General features: G+C 46.3%; 1 protein-coding gene across 3 annotated transcripts in view; it reads right to left on the reverse strand.

Moving 5' to 3' along the window:
• Positions 1-1,278: 1,278 nt before the first annotated feature.
• Positions 1,279-25,693, reverse strand: part of ZNF274 (zinc finger protein 274) — a 30,007-nt gene continuing 5,592 nt past the window's right edge. For 2 of the 3 annotated variants that reach the window (XM_036273877.1, XM_036273879.1), the window contains exons 5-8: positions 7,437-7,919; positions 4,403-4,503; positions 3,414-3,540; positions 1,279-2,264 (exon numbers count right to left, since the gene is read on the reverse strand). In XM_036273877.1, coding sequence (XP_036129770.1) covers positions 1,342-2,264; positions 3,414-3,540; positions 4,403-4,503; positions 7,437-7,919 — 1,634 coding nt within the window. In that variant the 3' untranslated portion in view covers positions 1,279-1,341. Of the gene's footprint in view, positions 2,265-3,413; positions 3,541-4,402; positions 4,504-7,436; positions 7,920-16,557; positions 16,655-25,693 lie in introns of those variants that run through there. The other variant, XM_036273878.1, reaches the window with a different exon arrangement.

Here is a 25,693-nt window from a genome sequence, read left to right on the forward strand (position 1 = left end):
TCCTATGAGGATTAAAAAAACAAAACAGGCCCTGGCCGGTTTGGCTCAGCGGTCAGAGCGTCGGCCTGTGGTCCGGAGAGACCCGGGTTCGGTTCCCGCTAAGGGCACGTACCTTGGTTGCAGTTTGTCCCCGGCCCTGGTTGGTTGTGCGGGTGGCAGCCACTCGATGTGTTCCTTTCACATCGATGTTTCTCTCTCTGTTCCTCTCTCTCCCTCCCACTCTACCTGAACAAAAAATGGAAAAATGTCCTCGGGTGAGGATAAAAAAAAAAAAAAGAAAGAAAAAAAACAAAACAGTAATGGGATCCTCCTTGAGTCAACAAATACTGAATCAACTAATTTTGCCTATGCCAACCTTGGGATTTTTCCTTACGATATAATAAATGACCTTTGTTTTTATTACACAAATTACATATATATGATAGTAGAATAGTGTGATGAAACTCCATATATTACCCCCACTTCATTTACTGTCAGAGAAACACTGATTTGTTGTTTCACTTATTTGTGCATTCATTGGTTTCTTCTTGTGTGTGCCCTGACTGGGGATTGAACCTGCAATCTACGTATGAGCCCTGACCTGAAAACAAACCCACGATCTTGGTGTATGGGAGGACGCTCCACCCAACTGAGCCACCTGGCCAGGGCTCCATCCTTTGTTTTAACGTTGCTTATTTATAAAAACAGTAATGAAAAGATATTTAAATAGGAAAAGGCACACATTTTACTACAGAAATATAGTTTATTTATCCATCTTCTCTTTTCTAGTTCATACACATAAATACTTTACTACAAATATCAATATCCACTTTTTCATTATATGCACTTCTCAGCTTTCACTTATATCACTCCTAATGACTAAATCATAACTATAAATCAAGTAAAAAATTAAATCTGTTTTTCCAACTGTTAAATTCATCAGTGACAATGCCCCACCAGTTCATTTGTGTGTGAAGGACGGTGTCCCTGGTTGTCCTTTGGTCTTGAGAACATCATAGTTCAAAAGCTGTTTTTCATAATTAGTTCTGAATCCCAACCACACCCATTCAGGTTCCAATGCAAGACTGAGTTGAAAAGGCAGCACCTCACCCTGGCCGGTGTGGCCCAGTGATTCCAGCATCAGCCCATGTACCAAAGGGGTGAGTTTGATTCTGGTCAAGGGCACATACCTGGGTTATGGGTTCATTTCCTGACCTGGTTGGGGTGCATGCAGGAGGCAACCAATTGATGTATCTCTCACATTGATGTTCCTCCCTCCCTCCCTCCCTTCCACTCCCTCTAAAAATCAATGGAAAAATATCCTTGAGTGTATATTAACACACAGGAAAAGGCAGCATCTCTTCAAGAAGCTTTGGCACTAGGAGATCGGTGTTTCTTCCTGCATTTCGCCCCACTGTGCGTCTTCTGATGCCCTATGAGGTGTGAGCTCTGGGTGAAGGCCTTTCCACACCTGTTACAAGTGTAGGGGCGTTCCCCAGTGTGGGTCCTCTGATGCCTGACGAGATGGGAGCTCTGGCGGAAAGCTTTTGTGCAGACCTGACACTGGTAGGGCTTGGCTCCGGTATGAGTCCTCAGGTGCTGGGAAATGGCTGATCGGTCATTGAAAGTCCTCCCACATTCACGACATTTAAATGGTCTCTCTCCAGTATGGATTCTCTGATGCTGCGTGAGGGAGGAGCTCTGGATGAAGGCTTTCCCACAGTCCTGACACACGTAGGGCTTCTCTCCTGTGTGGATTTTTTTATGTACAGAGAAGTATCTCGGATTCCGGAACGTTTTACCACATGCGCTGCATCGGCAAACTTGGCTCTCCTTATGAATTCTTGTAAATGTAACCTGCTGGGTGCTCCAGCTGAGGAGCCCACAACCACTACTTTCCCTGGCTTTGTCCCCTTTTCGGCTCTTCTGATGAATTTTTGTATGTGAATTACGCGTCGCCTTTTTAACCCGTGAGCTATGCTTGCGCAAGCGTTTCCTAGGTCGAGGTTTCTGGAGTGAAACGTGGCTAGTGGCAAGATGTGTGTTTGTCTGGGATTTGGGGCTTTCACAGTGCTGCTTCTGAGAGAGGGATTCTTCCTGAGTCACCCCCACGCGCTGCAGTGCTGTGTCCTGAACTTCCAGAGCTCCACCCTGCAAGGTCTCTTCTGAGGTAGAAAACTGGGCCTTGGCCCTTGAGAGTCCGTCCACTTTCAGGTCACCGGCTGGTTCTCCCTCAGGAACAGACTTTGGGGTTAACTGCTTGCCTTCCAGAGTAGTCTCCCATCCTGAGAGGAACCAAAAGGTGTGGAATCCACATAGAGAAAATGCTGAAGTGGATTGAGAGTATGATATAATTAAGTATTCAAAAGCTGGGGGAGCCCTGGCCAGTTTTGCTCAGTGGTTAGTGCATCAGCCCATGGGTTCAATTCCACCTAAGGGCATGTACCTTGGCTGCAGTTCATCCCAGGCCCCGGTTGGGGTTGTGTGGGTGGCAACTAGTTGATGTCTCTCTCTCACATCGATGTTTCTCTCTCTCTCTCTCTCTCTCTTTCTCCCTCCCTCCCACTCTGTCTGAAGATAAATGTAAAAAAAAAAATCCTTGGGTGAGGATTAAAAAAAAAGAAAAAAGCTGGGGGAATTTTTTTTAAATCCTCACCCAAGGATATGTTTTTATTCATTTTAGAAAGAAAGCCAAGAAAGGAGTGAGAGAGAGCAACAGTTGCCTGGCATATGTGCCCTGACAAGATTGAACCTACAACCTAGGTATGTGCTCTGACCAGGAATGGAACCCATAACCTTTTGGTGGATGGGACAAAGCTCCAACCAGCTGAGCCACCTGGCCAGGGCAAAAGTTGGATTGTTTTTATCCCCAACTATAGACTTGCAACCTGGGGAGAGGGACTGAGAAAAGCAGTAAAGCAGCAAAGTAGGAATACTGTGCTTGGAGATCAAGGTCTGGGCTGAGAGCTGGAGGGTATCTGGCTCTCCAAGTTGTGCTGCCCTCATACACCCAACAGGGTGTACAGATTAGTCGTTCAGTGGGCCTGAGGCTGCCTCCTTCTGCACAACACCCACTCCTTCAGGTCCATAGTGCCAGTTAAAGGCTCTGAATGATGCAAGGGACTCTTTTTGTTTTTTAATTCTCACCTGAGGACATGTTTTTATTGATTTTTAGAGAAAGTCGGTGTGAGAGAGAAACATCAATCGGTTGCCTCCTGTATGCACCTTGACTGGGGATTGAACCTCCATTCTAGGTATGTGCCCTGACCGGGATTCAAACCTGCACCCGTTTGGTGTACAGAACAATGCTCCAGCCAACTGAGCCACCCGTCCTGGGCTGCAAGGGACTCTTGAGGGGCACACCCATTTCTTAAGCTAGGCTCAGAAAAGGCTAAAGCCACCACTTGGAGCCCGTGTGGCATCCCTGTCCTTACCCACAGAGACCAGGTGTCTGAAGGTCTCCAGCATCACATCATGGTACTCAGTCCTTTGTGTTGGCTCCAGCAGTTCCCACTCGTCCCTGCTGAAGTCCACAGCCACATCCAGGAAGGTCACTGGTTCCTGCAATGCCACACACTGTGTGTATACTCAGCAGGAGGGTCAGGGAGTCGGTTGTCAAAGGGGACAGAAAAAAATGCCAGCTGGGACATTCCAACAGAGTTTGCTGTACAGGGAGAGGTGCCTTTGCTTTGGGGAAGAGGTCCAATGGGCCCTTTCTCTCAAAACCAGAGTCCTGACTTCACTAACAGCTGCAAGTGCCACAAGCCAACTGCCTCTGCCAACCCACACCTGTTTCTAGCTCACCTTTCCCCACAACTCCCCACAGGAGTCCCCCTTCCTGGGCAACACCCCACCATGTGGTGGGATAGGAGCTATCTGGAGGTGGGGCCATCCCCCAGGCAGCCTTGCTCAATCCTTTCTAAGGGGCTGACGAGGACTCCAGGAGGAAGAGGCCTCCCAACTGCCCTTTGCCTGGATCTGGGAGGCATTTTACATACAAGGGGCAGAGCCACAAGATGGGCTGGAGAGTCTTCCCCCCATCACCAGTGAGCCTCTGAAAACAGCCTTGCCTTAAGCCCACCCCAGACAACTCAGTACAGGCGAGCCAGCATGTTCATGCCCAGGCTTGAGCCAAGTGTAAGCTACCTCTAGCAGAAGCAGCCCTGACCAGTGCCACACAGATACAGAGGCTGGGTCACACTGTGAGCCTCAACAGCCCTGTTTCATCCACACCCCAGCTTGGGTATTTTGAAGCAAATCTCTGTTTCAGTCATAAACTCCTAAGTATTCGATCTGAAGGACAAGGGCTCTCCTGCCCTTCATGCTCAGAAACACCAAAAGGCCTGGTCCTAGAGGCCTAGGGTGGGCCCACCTCACAGGGGATGCTGTGACCAGAAAAGGAAAGGGTGACATCCCCACTCACCTCAGGCAGTACCTTTGCTGGGCAGGTGGTCTTGTTCTCCTCCTTTTCCTCCTGCAGAGCTGTGGTCTCCAGAGAGCAGGTGGGGTCCAGGACAGATGATGCTGCGAGGAGACATTAGCACAAAGGGTCAGCCAGGTATCATCAATGCAAGGACAGCCCATGTCTCTGGGACCGGTGGGGCCTCCTCAGAGCAAAGACCCCATTTCTGGCCTCCAAGTTGTTAACCCCCTCCTGTCACCATGCAGAGGGTGGGACTTCCTCTGGCCCCCAGGACCAGAACCACTCTCCCAACACACCCATCTTGATGTGACTTCTACCAAGTCTCCACTTCAGGAAACAGCCCTTTTGGCCTCACGGCCCCTCTCAATCCAGAGTTTCCTCACATGTCCCAGCATGGTCCATGAGTTTCCATTAATGATGAGTCCACCCTCATTATCAAGGGGCACACCCGACGTGACCCAGGCTGGCCCACCAGGCCATTGCTTCCTCCTGACCACAAGGACTGCATCATGGATGAACACAGGGCCAATCAGAGCCAAAGAGGCTTCTGGGGGAACATTTACAAAAATGCCACATGGAGACAGCCTGCCTGTGAGTGAGGCCAGAAGCAGCAGGACAGAGAGAGAGAGGATGAGTCTGGGGGACACTATTGGAACCTCTGGGTCCAGCCATGCATGAAGCTAGTGCACCCTGGGACATTTTCAATACATTCTCCTTCTCCCTGGGCTGTTCTGGGCAAGGCTTTGTGTGGCAGTTACACCCTAAAGTTCCAGCTGACATGCTGACCACAAACACAGGATTCTCAGGGTTCTCTGGAAGGCCTCTTCCTGTCCTCTGTGACACTAATCAAATTCACTCACCACCCCCTCCCCCAAGGTGTTACACACCAGATGGACTCACCAATTTTCATCTTAGGAGCGGTCTATTAGTGTTGTGACAAGTTGGCACAAAAGCGACACAAAACAACACAAATTTGCCACTTTACAGGTCTGACACAGCCTCACAGAGCTGAAAGTAAGGTGTTGGCATGACTCTGTTCCTTCTGGAGGCTCTAGGGGAGGACTTGTTCCAGGCCCTTCCCTGTTTCTAGAGGCTGCCTGAAACCCTCTGCTCCCCAGCATCACCTTGGGTCCCATCGTCAAAGCTTCTCTGCTTGTCTCTTGCAAGAACCCTGTGACAACACTGGGTCCACCCAGGTAGCCCAGGACAACCCCCCAACTCACGATCCTTAATTTAATCACACCTGTAAAGGTATTTGGCCAAGTGAGGTAACAGACAGGTTCAAGGGATGAGGATGCAGACAACCCAGGCTCAGTACAGAGAAGCAGACAGCTGGTGCTGCTGCTGACCCCACTCCCTCGACACTGGCTTCTCCAGGAAACCCTGATCTCTGAATTCCACCCTCCACCATTGGGTTCTCCCACCCCCAATCACAAAAGTCAGTAAATCATTCATTTGCTCAAGAACTATCTTCTAGACACCCATCACATGCTGTGTGGGTCATGGAGGTGAGCAAAAAAGTCTGAGCTCCGCAGAACTTGGCCCAAAAGCAAGCAAGTCTCAGACCTGGCTCCCAAATGGAACCCATCCCTCCTAACCAAATAGCTCAGTTGGTTAGAGTGCCGTTTCTATACACCAAAGTTGTGGGTTCAATCCCTGGTCAGGGTACATACCTAGGTTTCAAGTTTGATCACTGGTCAGGGTACGTGCATGAGGCAACCGATCGACGTTTCTCTCTCTCCCTCTCTGTAAAAAAGTCAGTGGAAACATGTCAAGTGAGGAGTGAAAAAAAAAAAAATCAACCAATGAATTCATAAATAAGTGGAATGAATAACAAGGCAATGATGTGTGCTCTCTCTCTCTAAAGAATCAATAAATTAACAAAAAAATGCAACCTATTGGCCCACCAGCCACAGCATGCTGCAACCTGGGAAATCTAGAAAGTTCCACCAGATCCTGCTGCCTACCCCTGGAACTCAGGGGTCTGTTCCTGCTGTGCTACAGTAACACTTCCCAAGGGCTCTGCCAGTCCGCCTTGTGCTTCCTTCTGGACAGACCTACCCCATCTCTCTGATTCTGGAAGATACTGTGACAGCTTCCATCCTGGCCCTGCACAGGGCATGCTCCCCTGCCCAACACATCCATCTTCCTGCCTCTCAGCTCTGCTCCTTCTCAGTTGTCAGCTACAGCAACTTGGCTTCCACAAGCCCCACTGCCAGCCCCACTGAGTTCCTCTTAACCCCACCCATCTCATACACACATTCATTTATCAAATTTCTGTCTTTGCTCCTAAATTAAAGGCTTGTTGAGCCCTGGCCGGTTTGGTTCAGTGGTTAGAGCGTTGGCCCTCGAACCGCAGTGCCTCAGGTTCAATTCCAGTCAAGGTCATGTACCTGGGTTGCAGGTTCAATCCCAGCCCCAGTTGGGGTCATGCAGGAGGCAACCAATTGATGTGTCTCTCACATTGATGTCTCTCTCTCTCCCTCCTTTCCTTCCCCTCTCTCTAAAAAGCAATGGAAAATATCCTCTGGTGAGGATTAAAAAATAAATTAATTAATAAAGGCTTATTGAGCTCATGAGTCCTGCATGTCCTGGTCACCACTATACCCATAACCCCCACCACATGGGTGACATTAGAAGGAACCCCAGGAATACACCTGTGTGACTGACAACAAGGTTCCTACTGGATCGTGGTGCAGGGTCCTAAAGGGATGACCATGAAGCACTTTACCCAAGACCTTCCATGAGAAACCTGTAGATGGAGAGCTCCTTGTACAATGTGGTGCCAGGCCCCACCAAGAGTTTCCGTAGCTGTGAAGTGGGGCCTGAGACCTATTTCCATACATGGGTCCAGGGAGGAGGCCATTCTCAAAGCCCTTGATCTAGAAGCAACAGCAAGGAAGCATCTCAAGCTCTGATGCAGGAACACGTGGGAGGCAGGTGCCCTCAGCATAGATGAAGTGGGCAGGACCCCAACCCCATCCTTCAAGATACCCCATTAGGAGTGTCCACCTTCCCACCCTTCTGCACCCACCTTCCTCCTTGGATATCCAGGTCACATCCTCCACAAGGGCCACTGCCTCCTGGCAGTCCTCTGGGTGCTGTGACTCTACCCACACCTGGAGCTTCCCTGGTAGCACACCCAGAAATTGCTCCAGCACCAGCGCCTCTAGCATCTGCTCCTTAGAGTGTATCTCGGGCCTCAGCCACTGGCGGCAGAGATCACGGAGCTGGGCCAGGGCCTCTCGGGGCCCTGCCACCTCCTCAAAGCGGAACCCCCGGAACCTCTGGCGTGCAGCCTCAGGGTCAGCTGGAAGGCTGCCTGGTGGTTGAGCGGGCTCCCCGAGGACCTCTGGGCTCAGGCCCTCATCTTCAGCATAGAGGGCCCGGATCTGGGCGTTCCGGGAACGAGCTACTTCCTTGTTGAGTGTGAGGACTTCAACAACTTCAATCTCCATCAGAGGCTCCCCAGCAGGAAGAGGATCCAATGGAGGGTCCAAATGAGCGTTAGGACGCCCTGGAAGTCAAAAGCAGAGGGAGACATATGACCATAAAGCAGATGAAAAGATGTTCAACATCATTAGCCTCCTGGAAAGTGCAAAATAAAACCACATGAGATACTATCTCACATAACAGGATGTGAACCATGTGCACTAGGAAGGCTGTCATCTAAGAGAGATTGTAACACCTGTTGGTGACAATACAGAAAAGCTGGAGGCCTCACACACTACTGATAGGAACACAGAATGGCAGATCCTCCAAATGTTAAGCATGGAGTTGTATTATGACCCTGGAGTTCTACGCCCAGGTATACATCCAAGAGAACTGAAAATATGTGTCAACCCAGAAACTATGTACATACATACAGTAGAATATTATTTGACAATAAAAATGAATGAAGTGGGCCCTGCCGGTGCTCAGTGGTTAGAGCTTCGGCCCGTGGACCAGAGAGGCCCAGGTTCAGTTCCCACTAAGGGCATGTACCTCGGTTGCAGTTTGTCCCAAGCCCCTAGTGGGGGTTGTGTGGGTGGCAACCACTCAATGTATCTCTTTCATATCAATGTTTCTCTCTCTCAAAATAAAGTGCAAAAATGTCCTCGAGTGAGGATAAAAATAAATAAATAAAAGAATGAAATGGGATTTCAAAATGGCGACGGAGTGAATGGAAGCTACACAGATCTCCCAGGACCAAACTGGAATTACAACTAAAATAAAGACAAATCGTTGGGAAAAAGCAACAGAAAAGCAGCTAGAGAGGACCCATACAACCAGGGACAGAAAAAGGACACTAAATCAAGCTGGGTAGGAGCTGCGGAGGCACAAGAGGGCGGGCTGGGAGCCCATGGACAGCAGCTGTTTTAGCTGTGAGCAGCTCCCTTGGGGTTAAAATCCCAAACCAGCACCACAGCACAGAGGGCCAGACAGGGCACTAAATTAGCTACTGCAACTCACCTTGGGCTCCAGCAGATGGAGGGCGAAATGGACTGGAGCTAAGTGGACACTCGGGAGATTGAGGAGCTGGGAGGGCAATGGGAGTTTTTTGCTGAATCACTCCCTCACAGAACACTAGCCATCTTACTCAAAGAGTCGCTTCCCAGAGCCCCTGAAAGAAGCAACAGACCCTCCCTCAGGAATTTAACACCACCAGGCCAAACCAGAGAAATGCAAATTGAGGCTCATTAACAGCCAGCGAGCATCTGCCCCATCCTCTGGAAATCCTCTTACTCTAACTTGGAAATCTACCCAGGAAAGTAAACCATGACAGTGGTGTTTAATATGGGTCCTCCCAGCCCTGCCCGGTTTGGCTCAGCATTTGGAGCATCGGACTGTGGACCACAGAGTCCTGGGTTTGGTTCCTGCTAGGAGCACGTACCAAAAAAATAAAAAGTAAAATAATGTGGGTCCTCCCATACTCATCCAAACCTAGTAGAGGGAACCATAATCAGCAGAACACCAACATCCACAGGAAAAATTTGGCAGGCTCCAAAACTGACTGAGATAGCCAAAATGGTGAAACAAAGAAACAAATCCCAAATGAAAGAACAAGAGAACTCTAGTGAAGAAGAGATAAATGAAATGTACTTAAGCAAGTTATCAGAGGTAGAGTTCAAAGCGATGATAATGAGGAAGCTCAATAGCATGAATAGAGCTCAACAGCATGAATAAAGATATAGAAACACTGAAAACCAACCAATTGGAAATGAAGAATGACATAGCAGAAATGAAAAACACATTGGAAGGAATAACCAGCAGAGCAGAGGAAGCTGAGGGCCGGATCAGCGAATTAGAAGACAGGACAGAAAAAAATCCCAATCAGAGAGCCAAAAAGAAAAAACAATTAAAAAACAGGAAGACAGGTTACAACTTGAAACATAACAACATCCACATCACAGGAGTTCCAGAAGGAGAAGAAAATGAGCAAGAGTTAGAGAACATAGTTGAAGAAAATAGTGACAGAAAACTCCCTGAACTTGCTGAAAGAAAAAGGCGTTCAAGTTCAAAAAGCACAGAGAGCCCCAAGTAAATAGAACCCAAGCAGGCACACACAAAGACACATAATAAATAAAATTCCCAAAATTAAAGACAAAGACAGAATTCTAAAGGCAGCAAGAGATAAGCAACAGATTACCTACAAAGGTTTCCCCTAGGGCAATCAGCTGACTTCTCAACAGAAACATTACAGGCCAGAAGGAAATGGCATGAAGTAATCAAGGTAATGAAAAACAAGAATCAGAATCCAAGGTGACTCTATCTGGCAAGGTTATCATTCAAAATAGAAGGTGAAATAAAGAGCTTCCAAGACAAAAAAAAAAAAGCTAAGGAAATAGATTAGCACCAAACCAGCATTGCAAAACATGGTAAAAGGATTGCTGTTATTAGTAGAAGAAATTGGAAGAAAAATATGACCCACCTCACAACAAAAGAACTCACATATGTTGAAAGTGAAGCAATGGGAAAAAATCTTCCAAGCAAACAGTAAGGAAAAAAAAGCTGGTGTTTATTTCCAAAATATACAAAGAAATCCAACAACTCAGTACAAGGAAGACAAATAATCCAATTAAAATGGGCACAGGACCGAAATAGACACCTCTCCAAAAATGACATTAAATGGCCAAGAGACATGAAAAAATGCTCAACGTCACTAATCATCAGAGAGATGCAAATTAAAACAACTATTAGGTATCACCTCACACCTGCCAGAATGACCACCATCGACAAATCATCAAACAACAAGTGCTGGCCAGGGTGTGGAGAAAGGGGGAGTCTAGTATACTGCTAGAAGGAATGCAGACCGGTGCAGCCACTATGGAAAATAATATAGTGTTTCCTCAAAAAATTAAAAATTGAACTGCCATTTCACCCAGTGATCCCACTTTTAGCAATATATCCTACAAAGCCTGAAATACCAATCAGACAGAATATATGTACCCCTATGTTCAGAGCAGCACTATTTACAATTGCTAAGATCTGGAAACAGCCCAAGTGTCCATCAATAGATGAGTGGATAAAAAAGCTGTGCTACATATACACAATGAAACACTATGCAGCTGTAAGAAAGAAAGATCTGTTATCCTTTGAGATGACATGGAGGAACCTGGAGAGCATTATTCTAAGTGATAAGCCAATCAGAGAAAGACAAATACCACATGATCTCACTTATTTGTGGAATATAATGAACAGAATAAGCTAAAGAACAAAACAGACCTAGAGACATAGAAAGTATGGTACAGACTGACAAACCTCAGATGAGGAGGTCAGTGAGGAGGTATGAAATAAACCAAAGACTTATATGCATGTATGCGTAACCAGTGTACATAGACACCAATGCTGGGAGTAGGGGAGTGGGAATAGGATGAGGGTGGCTAGGCAGGAAAAAGGAGAAACATATGAAACAAAAATAAATTAATAAAAATTGCAAAAAAAAAAATGATGATGTGCCCAGCCAGTGTGGCTCAGGGGTTGAGTATTGATCTATGTACCAGGAGGTCCCATTTACATTCTTGTCAGGGCAGATGCCTGGGTTTTGGGCATGCAGGGGGCATTCAATCAATGTTTCCCTCATCATCGCTGATTCTCTCTCTCTCTCCCTCTCCATTCCTCTCCCTGAAATCAATAAAAACTTTTTTTTTTTTATCCTCACCCAAGGATATTTTTCCATTTTTTGTACAGACAGAGTGGGAGGGAGAGAGAGGAAGGGAGGGAGAGAGAGAAAAATAGATGTGAAGGGACACATCGAGTGGCTGCCATCCGCACGACCAACCAGGGCCGGGGACAAACTGCAACCGAAGTACGTGCCCTTAGCGGGAACCGAACCCGGGTCTCTCCGGACCGCAGGCCGATGCTCTAACCGCTGAGCCAAACTGGCCAGGGCAATAAAAACTTTTTTTTAAATCCTCACCAGAGGATATTTTTACCTTTATCTTCAGACAGAGGGGGAGGGAGGAAGGGAGGGGGGGAGAGAGAGAGAGAGAGAGAGAGAGAAAGAAACATCAATGTGAGAGAAACATATTGATTGCTTGCCACCCACACAACCCCAACCAGGGCCGGGGACAAACTGCAACCAAGGTACGTGCATTTGGTTGGAATCGAACCCAGGACTCGCTGGCCCATAGGCTGGAACTCTAACCACTGAGCCAAACTGGCCAAGGCTAAAAACATACATTTTAAATTTTATTTATTTATTTATTTATTTATCCCACCCGAGGACATTTTTTCATATTTTGTTCAGATAGAGTGGGATGGGGGGAGAGAGAGAGAGAAACATTGACGTGAAAGGGACACATCAAGTGGCTGCCTCCCACATGACCCAACCAGGGCCGGGGACAAACTGCAACCGAGGTATATGCCCTTAGTGGGAACCGAACCCGGGTCTTTCTGGACCGCAGGCTGATGCTCTAACCACTGAGAAAACTGGCCAGGGCTAAAATTTACTTTATTTCATTCATTTATTTATTTATTTTAAAGAGCTGTAAGCACTGACCTTCACTTTTTTTCTTTTTTCTTTTGTGGTACCTGCCCCTAGCAGGGGCCAAACCCGGGACTCTCTGGTCCACAGGCTGACGCTCAACTGCTGAGCCAAACTGGCCAGGGCTAAAATTTATTTTAAATCCTCACTCGATGATATTTTTCCATTTGTCTTTAGATAGAGTGGGAGGGGTGAGGAGAGAGAGAAGGAGAGAAACAGTGATGTGTGAGAGATACATTGTTTGGCTGCCTTCTCAGGACCCTGACCGGAGCCAGGTACCAAACTACAACCAATGTAGGCGCCCTTGAGTGGAATGAAACCTGTGACTCTTTGGTCCATGGGCTGATGCTCTGACCGCTGAGCCAAACAGGCCAGGGATAAAAATGTATTTTTTTTTTTAGCATTTATATGATCAGTTTAATGTGTTTTTGTTTTTTTTGTTTTTTTTTTAAGCAAGAGGGAAAGAGGGAGGGAGAGAGAGAGAAACATCGATTTGAGACCAACATCTCACATCAACTGGCTGCCACCCACATTACCCCAACCGGGGCTGGGGACAAACTGCAACCGAGTTACATGCCCTAAGCGGAAACCGAACCTGGGTCTCTCTGTACCGCAGGCCGACGCTCCAACCGCTGAGCCAAACCGGCCAGGGCTAAAAATGTATTTTTAATAAAGGAATGAATGAAGTGCTGATACTGTCCACATCACGGATGAACACTAACTACATTAAGCTATGTGAGCCCTGGCCGGTTTGGCTCAGCGGTTGGAGCGTCGGCCTGCGGTACAGAGAGACCCGGGTTCGGTTCCCACTAAGGGCGCGTACCTGTTTGTCCCCGGCCCTGGTTGGTCGTGCAGGTGGCAGCCACTCGATGTGTCCCTTCACATCGATGTTTCTCTCTCTCTCTTCCTCTCTCTCCCTCCCGCTCTACCTGAACCAAAAATGGAAAAATGTCCTCGGGTGAGGATAAAAAAAAAAAAGCTATGTGAAAGAAGCCAGACACAAAAGGCCTCATGTTATATGATTCCATTTATCTGAAATGTTGACAATAGACAAATATATAGGCACAGAAAGATTAGTTGTTTTCTTTTTTATTATTATTGTTTTTTAATCCTCACCTGAGGATATTTTTCTATTTATCATCAGATAGAGTGGGAAGGAGGGAGAGAGGAGAGAGAGAGAGAGACATCGATGTGAGAGAAACACATAGATTAGTGGTTTTCAGGAGAAGGGGGATTTGAGAGGTTTTAAGGGTAATGATTAATTGATATGGGGTTTCTTTCTTTTCTTTCTTTCCTTCTTCCTTTCCTTACCCTTTCTCTCTGTTTCTTTCTTTCTCTCTCCTTCTTTCCTTCTCTCTCTCTCTCTCTTTCTTTTTTTTCTTTCCTTTTCTTCCTTATCCTTATTCTTATCCTTATCCTTATCCTAGGATATTTTTTCCTTTGATTTCAGAGACAACGAAGAGGAGGGAAGGCAAGGAAAGAGAGTGAGAGAGAAACATCAATTATTTGCCTCCCGCATGAAACCGACTGGGGCAAGGGATTGAACTTGCAGCCCAGGTATGTGCCTGACCAGGAATCAAACCCGTGACCTTCCTGTGAATGGGATGATGCTCTAACCCACTGAGCCACACTGGCCGGGCATATTTCCCCTATTTTAGAAAGAGAGGAAGGGAGAGAAGGAAGGAGGGAGAGAGAAACATCAATTTGAGAGAGAAACGTCAATCATCACCTCCTGCGTGCATCCCAATCTGAGCCATCCGGCCATGGCAGATATGGGGTTTCCTTTTGGGGGTGATGAAAAGGTTCTGAAATTAGATTGCTATGATGGTTGTATAACCTTGTGAATACGGTAAAAGTACTGAATTGTATGCTTTCAAAGAGTGAACTTTATGGTATGTAAATTATCTAAAGAAAATAGAAAGAACAAGAGGCAATAAGGGTTGCCTAGCTAGTGTGGCTCAGTGGATTGAGCATCGTGCCATGGACTGGGAAGTCTGGGTTCGATTACCAGTCAGGGCACAAGCCGGGTTGCGGGCTCTATCCCCAATGTGGGGCGTGCAGAAGGCAGCCGATAGATGTCTCTCTCACATGGATGTTTCTCTCTCTCTCTAAAAAATCAACATAGTTTTAAAAAAGTTATTGCCTGGCCTATTTTGCTCAGTGGTTAGAGTGTCGGCCTGTAGACCAAGGAGTTGCAGGTTCGATTCCAGCCAAGGGCAAGTACCTCGTTTGCATTAAGTCCCAGGCCCTGGTCAGGGTCCTGCAGGAGGCAACCAGTGGATGTGTCTCCATGTGTGTGTGTGTGTCTCCCCCGCACATTCTATCTAAAAATGAATGCAAAAAATAGGGTGAGGATTTAAGAAAAAAAGTTATCACCTGAAATAACTTAAAGAAGAAGTTTTGGTTCACCTCAATATTTCACTGGATGCTTGAGCTATTCTTAAGGAATCCACTTTTATTATGTTAATAACACATAATAAATGTTTTTTTATTTTTTATTTTTTTGGTACGTGCCCCTAGCGGGAACTGAACCCGGGACTATCTGGTCCACAGGCTGATGCTCCAACCGCTGAGCAAAGCCGATCAGGGTAATGAATTTTTTTTTTAAACCTATATTTACACAGATCTTGTAAATAATTTTTTTTTTAGAGTAAAGTACACTGTATATCACTTTTCATTAAACATTTTATACTTGTTGTAATTATCTTACCTAAATCCACCTCAAAGTTATTTAGTAAGTAAATGTTTTGAACATAAAATATATATGTGGCCCTGGCTGGTTTGGCTCAGCGGTTGGAGCGTCGGCCTGCGGACCAGAGAGTCCCGGGTTCAGTTTCCACTAGGGGCATATACAAAAAATAAATAAATAAAAAATATATATGAAAAGTAAAGTGGGAAATCTTTTGGATTGGATAAAAAGTAAATGTGGACACATACTACTTTCATACAGGTGGGTACAAATAGTTAAGTCAGCAACTAACACCATAACAATGAGGATGAGAGGATTTGTGGTCTCTGTTCTGGCACAGTGACCATGCTTTGAGGGGTGGGGGAGGAAGAAATTACTTTGTTTTTGCAAAGGCAAGTTTATCAGATATGTTATCCTAAATGCAAAAAGACAACAGACAGGATTAGTTAAGCTGAAGATTGACCTTTGTCAGGGAAGATTCTAGCCTAGGACATGACTACCCGCCATAAACTACTTTTAGTTAAAAATGCTTAATTTCAGACCAGCCTATATGGTTACTTTAGGTTTCTGAGTTTGTAAGACCTCCATGCAAGCCTTCCATGAGCTTCTGAGACTTAGTATAAGGCCCTTTTTCCTCCGCACAAGGGATGCTGACCGAGTGCCTCTGCCACAGCCTGTGGGCGGGCCTCATTTCCTGAGCACCGCTGGAAACCATGGTTCAAAGAAAACTACCAAAGGGGAAGCCTTTGAGATCCTGTTCCCCTGCATATATCATCAGTTTGGCTCCAAAAAACTCATAAAATTTAAATTAAAAAAAGATTCCCATCATTAAAAGTCGTGTTGTCTTTAGCGTCACTACCATAACATAGGAAAGCTACTACCCTTTGAAGAAAAACGCAGGACGGAATTCACTAATGAGGAGCAACTGCGAGAGAAGAAAATGGAGGTAATGTTAAGAGTGGCGGCTGCCGACCACACGCGCCTCCCTGCCGGCGTTTCTCTGTCCGACTCTTGCCAGCTCCTGCTGCCTTTGCAGCGCACAATTATCTAACGGAGCCAGGATGCCCAGCCTTCAGAACCAGGCGTTTTCAGTTCCTCCCGCCAGGGTAAGGGGGCGGCAACCGCCACCTCCCCGCCCGGCCCAGAAGCGCATCTCGAGCTCGGCGACCACACTACAACTCCCGGGAGCCTCCGCGGCGCGGACTTCCGTCGCCGCCTTGTTACAGAGTCGGGTGCGGCTCGGCCACGCCCTCACGGCTGTTCGGCGAGCTGCCGGGCGCTCGTCCCGGGCATCTTCCGCTCCTGTCCCCTCCCCCGACCTCCGCGACGGCGTCGCGAACTGGGGCGGCGTAGTTGGAGTTGCCGTCGTCGCCTCCCGGATCTGCAAGTCGGTCCCTCCCGGCAGCGCGGGAGAGCGAGCGCAGTCACCTCCCCCCACAGCAGCGCGCAGGAGAATCCTAACCCATTACGCCTCCCCCAACTCCCCAACGTCCTTCCAACCTGGCTCGTCCGCGACTGCGGTGTCACCGTCGCACAGACCCAACAGGTACTGCAGGTCGCCGGCGCACCACTCGGGAAGTGAGCAGCTCGGGCGACTCTTGCCCAACGCGGGGTGGGGCCGCCCTAAGGCGCACCATGTTGCACAACAGGTCCTGCCCTGTGCTCGCTTTCCTCGGCTTTTGCCACACACCTCTGTCCCACGTTTAAAAGGCTTTCCCTCCTCCTTGGTAAGAATGACAGGCGTTTGATCGGACATTTCCAACCTCTTCCAACATGAGCTTCTGAGTTGGTTTCATTTGGGGGCTTGCCTTTCCTAACTCATTTATAAATACCTGCCGATACCTTGAGCATTTAATTCCCTCCCTGTTCTAGAGGACTTACGTTGTTTATCCTTCCCCACTCCCAATCCAAATTTTGGATTTGAAAGCATAGTTCACTTATTTTTCCTTACATTGAAGCTCATAAGGCTTGACAGTTCCCTGAGGCTAACTCGGGAAGCCAGGGAAAGCAGCCTGGCTAATGTCCCAAAATGGAATTGGGATGAAGGGGCGCCTCCCTAGCGGCTCCGTGCAGGGCCACACGCCATTTTGAGCAATAATCATGCATGACTGGTAAAAGCAACCTTCATTCTCCGTATTGCTTCATAGCTTTCTAATTTCTAAAATGGTTAGTTTTGTATTCATTGGTTAGTCAGGGATTTTTATGTAGTGCCTTCTCCCATAAAATAACTTGTGGGTTTTGTTTTTTGTTTTGTTTTTATCCTCACCCCAGGGCATTTTCCCATTTTTTGTTCAGATAGAGCGGGAGAGAGAGAGAGAAAAAACATCGACGTGAAAGGGACACATGGCGTGGCTGCCTTCCGCACGCACGACCCAACCAGGCCGGGACAAACTGCAAAGGAGTACATGCCCTTAGCGTGAACCAAACCCGGTCTCTCCGGACTGCAGGTTGACACTCTGACCACTGAGAAACCGGCCAGGGCTTTTTTATTTTTTTAATCCTACTGCATCTTCCTACCCCACACTCAGTTTCTGATTTACTTATTTCTCTTCTAATGTTGGTCATGAATTTAGTTTCTCTCTTATCCTTTGGGGCACCAAGATGCTTTTTCAAAATCTTGCATAGAATGCTTGCTCAAAAATGTTAACTCATTGTTTTAAGCTGTAGAACCATTCTGGGTTTTGGATTCAGGAACTCTGCCGGTCCTTATGGTGCTGAAAGCCCAGTGGATCTGCAGCCCAGATCTGGCGACACAGGTTCTGCACAGTTATAAAAATAATCCTTAACAACTGCAGTTCCAAGTACAGATGCTCCTCAAAATCTCAGAAACCCATCATAAGTTGAAAATGTATTTAATACACCTCACCCACTGAATATCACAGCCAAGCCCGTGCTACCTTAAACATGCTCAGAACACTACATTAGCCCACAGCCTTCCAGTTCTTACCAGAAACAGAAAACGCAGATAGGCATTCTGTAAGCTTGATGGGATGGGAGAAACACAAAACACAGTATCTAAAAAACGCTGGCAATATGGTACACTGTAGTGTTGGTTGTCTACCAGAGTGATCACATGGCTGACTGGCAGCTGTCGGTCACTGCCCAGCATTTCAAGATAGTATTGTACCACCACCCATCTATCACTAGCCTGGGAAAAGATAGAAATTCGGATTATGATTTCTACTGAAAGCACATTGTTTTCACACCATCCTAAAGTCATAAATCAGCCTAGCCAGTGTGGCTCAGTGAATTGAGCTTTCGCACATGGACTCAGAGGTCCGGTTCATCTCCCACTCAGGGCACATGCCGGGGGTTGCAGGCTCTATCCCCAGTAGGGGGCGTGCAGGAGGCAGCCAATAGATGTTTCTCTCTCAAAAAAAAATTCAAGTAAAAAAAAATGGTAGGTTGGCCCTGGCCAGTTTGGCTCAGCGGTTAGAGTGTCGACCTGCGGTCCAGAGAGACCTGGGTTCGGTTCCCGCTAAGGGCACGTACCTCGGTTGCAGTTTGTCCCCGGCCCTGGTTGGGTCATGTGGGTGGCAACCACTCGATGTGTCCCTTTCGCATCGCTGTTTCTCTCTCTCCCTCCCACTCTATCTGAACAAAATATGGAAAAAATGTCCTCAGGTGAGGATATTAAAAAAAAAAAAGGTAGGTTGAACAATGGGGGGAGGGTACACTGGTCTTGGATTTCAACCCATTAGCTGAATGAGAATGGGGAAATTAGGGCAATGTAATCCACTCACCTGCAACTAGTAAAGACTGATGGGAGCTGCTGTTTTCTTCTTATGTTCCTTCTGTCTCTGCTGCTTCCCTTCCAAGGTAAGCCCACTCCCTCACAGTGCAGAGTTCCCTAATGAATGCTACCAGGTATACTTTGGCCACCGGTCCACAAATACAAATTACCTAATTATAATAACAGCTGTGATTTGTGTACCAGAAACCACAAAGCCAGGCCCAGAAAAGGATCTGCTAAAGGTTCTGATGGTGACCTTTACATCAGTCAAAGTCATCAAATCAACAACAGTAGTTACCATTTCATGAAGGGGCCCCAGGACCTGCAGGTCACACCACCACAGCCCCAGTAAACAGGTGTCCAACCTTTACACAAAAAATATCCGTTTTGGAAGGCTAGGATCCCTGCCCAAGTCCACACAAGGGGAACATATCAGCTGGGATCTGAACCCTGTTCTTTTATACCCTTTACACCAAAGGGAACTTTTTTTTTTTATCCTCACCCGAGGACATTTTTCCATTTTTTGTTCAGATAGAGTGGGAGGGAGAGAGAGGAACAGAGAGAAAAACATCGATGTGAAAGGGACACATCGAGTGGCTGCCATCCGCACAACCCAACCAGGGCTGGGGACAAACTGCCACCGAGGTACGCGCCCTTTAGCGGGAACCGAACCCAGGTCTCTCAGGACCACAGGCCGACGCTCTAACCGCTGAGCCAAACCGGCCAGGGCCAAAGGGAACTTCTTATAGCCATCATCTTTTTCTCAGATGTGTCCAAGTGGGTTTTGCCTAGAGGTCTTCACATTTGCCACTAGCCTGCCTGGGAGTCTTTCCCTACATCTCCACCCACCTCTAAGCTCATGTGTCACCTCCTCAGCACTGTCTTCCTGCCACCCTGCTTCCCAACCTCCCCAGCATGTCCCATTGTTTCATTTCTCTTCATAGCACTGACTGTCATCTCAAATTTACTTATGTCACCTCTCAAGCATCACTACCAGGGAAACTTTATTGAAGAAAATGTTCTGGATCTGCACTGTTCAACCTAGCATCCACTAGCTGCAGGTGACAAGGAACTTTTGAAAGATGGTCAGTCTCCTATTAAGGAACTGACCTGGTATGTTCATGTTAGTCGGTTTAAATTCAATCAGCTCTGGAATGAAAGGCAGCCCAAGGAGAGGGCCTCAGCACTCAGTTCATCACTGTAATCCACACCTGAAACAGTACTTAGCATTCTGGCAGGTGCTCAAGCAATATTTGTTGACAAAACTTGGCTTCTGCCCTGGCCGGTTTGGATCAGCGGGTAGAGCGTCGGCCTGGGGTCCAGAGAGACCTGGGTTTGGTTCCTGCTAAGGGCACGTACCTTGGTTGCAGTTTGTCCCCGTCCCTGGTTGGGTTGTGCGGGAGGTAGCCACTTGATGTGTCCATTTCACCTCGATGTTTCTCTCTCTCTCTCCCCCTCCTACTCTATCTGAAGAAAAAATAGAAAAATGTCCTTGGGTGAGGATAAAAAAAACAACAAACAACTTCTAAGGATCTTTTAGCCTCTGCCTGACATCCTGTTTCTGTCAAATTCCAGAAAATCTCATTGACATTTAATTTGTGTCCTACGTATATATTAGCTTGGAAGGATTGCTGCTTCTACAAAGTCCTCATATGCTTGGGAGCCTGAGCAGTGGCTGGAAGTGCAGGCCACAGGCCACATCCCTACCTGGTGCTTCCCACACTAGCTGGGACAGACACTGGCATTCCTGCTCCCACAGATAAAGTGGCTCCAGCAACACTTCCCTAGAGGCTGTAGGACTTAAGCAAGGAACTTTATACATTTCCTGCCTTTGTAAGCCCTCAGAAATCAGTACTTAAACCTATTTAAGTCTTATACTTCCCACTAATGTAACTTTCTTCAAAAGCCTGATGATTCCTGTATTCTTTTGTTTTTGTTTTTTATCCTCACCAGAGGACATTTTTGCATTTATCTTCAGATAGAACGGGAGGGACGGGGGTGAAGAAAGAGAGAAACATTGATGTGAGAGAGAAACACATCAACTGGCCGCCACCCATACGACCCCACCGAGGCCGGGGACAAATTGCATCCGAGGTAGTGTTCTTAGTGGAAACTGAACCCGGAACTCTCTGGTCTGCGGCCCGACGCTCTAACTGCTGAGCCAAACCGGCCAGGGCCGATTCCTTTATTCTTTTTTTGTTGTTGTTCACATAGAGTAGGAGAGAGAGAAAAAGAGAGAAACATCGACATGAAAGGGACACATCGAGTGGTTGCCACTCGCATGATCCAACCAGGGCCGGGGACAAACTGCAACTGAGGTACGTGCCCTTGACGGGAACCGAACCCTGGTCTCTCTGGACAGCAGGCCGACGCTCTAACCACTGAGCCAAACCGGCCAGGGCAATTCCTTTATTCTTAAGTACCATTTCAAAAAGTATTAACAAAATCTCTCCTCCATATTTATTCAATTGGTTATTCCTGGTATAAACTAAAGCTATTAGTTTCTAGATTATGTTGTAATTTGTCACATTTCTCAACTCATTATTATTTCAGAGGATTAGTCTTTTTTTCTGTTTTGTCACTGAATTGTTCTGTGGAAACTATCTTTTAACAGAAAGCTGGAAGATATTCACTACCCAGGTCAGTAATGAAATGTAACCAGCAGCTTCATAGTTACCAACAGCACCTCTAAAGATGGAAGGTCTCCCTCCCACTCAGGTTTCCGCTTGGGGGGCAATCACCCCTCTCAGTTTTTAAATTCTTCCAGTGGTAAGCAATCAATATATATTCATATTTGTGCGTGTTATGTGTATGTTTTTAAGAAAAAGGCATTGAGCCCTGGCTGGTTTGGCTCAGTGGTTAAAGCACTGGTCTGCGGACCAGAGTCCTGGGTTCGGTTACCGCTAGGGTCACATGCCTCTCAGTTGCGGTTTGTCCCTGGCCCCAGTTGGGGTTGGGTGGGTGGTAACCACTCAATGTGTCTCTCTCACGTCAATGTTACTCTCTCTCTATCTTCCTCCCTCTCTCCCTCCCACTCGATATCTGAAGATAAATGCAAAAAATGTCCTCGGGTGAGGATAAAAAAAAAAGGCGGCATTGATAATTATGTGCATCCACCTATCTTTTACATATGTAAGATATATATGGTTAAGATATTTTAAGAAACACACACATATTTTGGAGGTTTTTTTCATATAGTACAGAGCTGGCTCATCTTTTGTAGCAGTTGTGCAAAGTAGTATCATGAAAACAACATATGTTCCTGAATATCTGTATAGTTTTTCCTTTGTATAGGTTAGCTTGCCCCACTGTTTAATCAGAGTTATGGAAAAAAATGGGCTTTTGGATTATTTTTTTCTTTTGCATTTCTGATTCATTTATTTCTGACTTGGTCTCATCATTTCTTCTCTTTTCTTAGGACTTCTGGAGGTCTCCCTCACCAAATGTTTGCATCAAATGCTTATCAGTTCATTTCCCCCCCCCTTCATATTAATAGCTAAGGCATTTCAGGCCCTGAAATTACCACTGGTACTACATCTGGATATCCGGGAGAATGGTCCCCAGATAAAAGGATCAAGATTACATGTGTCTTAGGAAACAAAACAGATATGTGGCAGGTGATAGAGGATGTCAGGCGTTTTCAAATAAATATTGCACAGTATGTAACCACTCTGCTGGGCTGGATTCCACCTAAAACATGTTTGATAGTTACTCATGATCCTAGACTCTTGGCTCAATCTCCAAGGATGTGAGCCTCTCAGACTTCATAGCACTATTTCATCTCAAGATTCGTTTTATCATCCCTTACCCATTCTCTCATGTCAGAGCCGGGCCTTGTCTTCAAAGTCATCTCTCTTTAAAGATGCCCTCTTGCAGTTTTATCAGCCATTTATTCACTCAGCAGTTACTTACTACAGATTTAGTGCCTTAGTAACTGGGACACACATTACAAACTGAAATAATTGTTCTCACCCATGTTGTTCCTTATTTGTTCCAGATGTTCACGTCAGATAACAGAACAAGCTAGAAAAGACAGGACCTGTTCTTTTGTTTTTTAAAATGTTCACCCGAGGATATTTTCCCATTTATTTTCAGACAGAGTGGGAGGGAGAGAGAAACAATGTGAGAGAGACACATTAACTGGCTGCCTCCCGCATGATCCCTACCAGGGCCAGGGACTGAACCACAACAGAGGACGTGCCCTTGGCCAGAATCGAACCCAAGACTCTGGTCCAAGAACCAACGCTCCATCTGCTAAGCTAAACTAGCCAGGGTAGGACCTGTTTTATTTATTTATTTATTTATTTTGGGGGGGGGGGTTCAAATTAAGAGAGCTTTATTAGCCGCGCGGCGACTGTCCCATCCTACTCAGAGGAGAGAGCAGCCAGGACCTATTTTATTTGTATATTTTTATCATCAGTTTTATGCAGTTTGCCTTCTGTATGACTGATCTGGTGTAAAAACAGAGTGAGACATTTCATTATTCTTCACTGTGGTTGGTTCTTTCCACTGTAAGGTTTTTTGTTTGCTTGTTGTCAGATAAGGTGACACTAAGGCAATGGTTTTTACCTGCATGCATTACATTGAGGGTGTGCTCTTATATGAGTCCTCTGTTGCTGAACACAATGAGGACTCCTACTGAAGAGTGGTTTCAGTGGGTTCTGTGACTTCTGAAGCCTTCCTAACACTGATTACATTCTCAGGAGCCTTCCAGTATGACTTGTGATGCTGAATAAGAGAGGTATGCATGGAACCTTTTCCACAACAATTACATTCCCATGGTTTCAGAGTTCTCAAGTGTAATTATTTTGTGTAAGAACTTCTCCATATGACTAAATTTTTTTTTTGGTCCAGTATGAATTCTCTGAAAACTGACCATCAGACCAGAAGCTTTTCCTGCTTATGATTATATGCCTGGGATTTTTGTCCCTGTTCAAGTTTTCATGTTGAAAAACTCATGGAAAGTACTTCCTCCATTCAGTCTCTGCATGTTAGTCTCTCATGTGAGCCCTACCTTAGTTAAAGTAGGCCAAGGATGAACTGTAAACAGAATTTCTTACACCAAACACATTCATTTAGTCTTGTTTTTGAATGAACTTATCCTTTGTATAAAACAACTGGTTTCCTATTCCCCACTTTTGCTTTACTCCGATGCGAGTCCCTCAGGGTACCACAAAGGATGAAATCTAGAGAAGACTTTCCTTTTCTTCACAACAAAATAATCTCCTCACTCGAAGATATTTTTCCATTGATTATTTTTCAGTTAGAGTGGGAGGGAGGGAGAGACATCAAATGGTTGCCTCCTGCATGACCCCAATGGGGGCCAGGGACTGAACCTGCAACTGAGGTACATGCCCTTGACTGGGAATCGAACCCATGACTCTTTGGTCCAATGCTCTAATCATTGAGCCAGACTGGCCAGGACACTTTTTTCCCTACTAATGTGAGCACTCCTTTGAGAGTTGCCACATTCCTATTTGTATGCTCATCTCAATTAATTTTTTGACAAGTTAAGAAACTTAAATGTCCCGCAGTCTTTTCTACAATCATTACCTTCAAAATAGTGTCCTCATTCCATTGCTTTCCTAATGATTAAATCTAGTTATGTATTAAGTTTTCTACCCAAATCACACGCATGGCGATACTTTCTTAAAAGAACTCTGTAATGGCCGAAGATTTGAGTGCCATCAAATATTTCTCCACATTCCTTATATTCACAGCATCTCTCCAAATCAGTACCTACTTGAAGATGAATGCCATCTGTTTTAAGGATTTACTGTTTCCTTCTACTTCATCTAATGCCCATGCTGCCATTTTTGCAATCACAGGGAGCCAGCGAGACACGTGAACTGAGTTGTATCAGAAAGGCCTGGCTTTCCATTCATTCCCAGTTCTCTGCATTAAGCAAAGGCACAGCTACAGCAGTGTTGGAAGAAAGAGACCACTACTATAAGAGATGGTTGTCTGCTCTAAAACTAAAGCATGCCATTCCAAACTCCTATGATTCCCACGTTTTTATGCCTGAGTCTCCTCCTAAGGAAGAAAAACAAAACCTGTAATTTCCACCTTTCAATAATCTATGCCTTTGCCCTGGCTGGTTTGGCTCTACAGTTGGAGCGTACGCCTGCAGTCCAGAGAGACCTGGGTTCGGTTCCTGCTAACGGCGCGTGCCTTGGTTGCGGTTTGTCCCCGGCCCTGGTTGGTCGTGCAGGTGGCGACCACTCGATGTGTCCCTTTCATGTTGATGTTTCTCTCCCTCCCACTCTATCAGAACAAAAAATGGAAAAATGTCCTTGGGTGAGGATAAAAAAAACAAAACAACTATGCCTTTACCAGACTCCCTCATATCATTGTAATTGTGTAATTCTAAAAATTCTTTATTGTATTTTAAGAATGAGATATAGAAAGAATATGTGGGCCCTGGCCAGTTTGGCTCAGCGGTTAAAGCATCGGCCTATGGTCCAGAGAGACCCGGGTTCGGTTCCTACTAAGGGCATGTACCTCGGTTACAGTTTTTCCCCGACCCTGGTTGGTCGTGTGGGTGGCAGCCACTTGATGTGTCCCTTTCACATCGATGTTTCTCTCTCTCTCCCCGTTTCTCTCCCTCCCACTCTATCTGAACAAAAAAATTTGGAATAATGTCCTCAGGTGAGGATTAAAAAAAAGAATATGTGGTAAATATACATGTAATACAGACTATTCACAGGAAATCTCTGGAAGCCTTTACCTATGACAGATTGTCAGCAGGTTCCTCTTTGGCTCCCTTGGTCAACTACTCACCTAACCCCATTGAATCACCTGAGTGGAGAGAATCCCCATGCCAGCTTCTTCTCAACCCTGGTTATTCTCTCAGGTCAAGTGTCATTACCAGGCCCCCTGCCTGCTTCTAACTGCCCTACCACA

Source organism: Molossus molossus, unplaced genomic scaffold, assembly GCF_014108415.1.
Source record: "Molossus molossus isolate mMolMol1 unplaced genomic scaffold, mMolMol1.p scaffold_m16_p_21, whole genome shotgun sequence".
Lineage (NCBI taxonomy): Eukaryota > Metazoa > Chordata > Mammalia > Chiroptera > Molossidae > Molossus > Molossus molossus.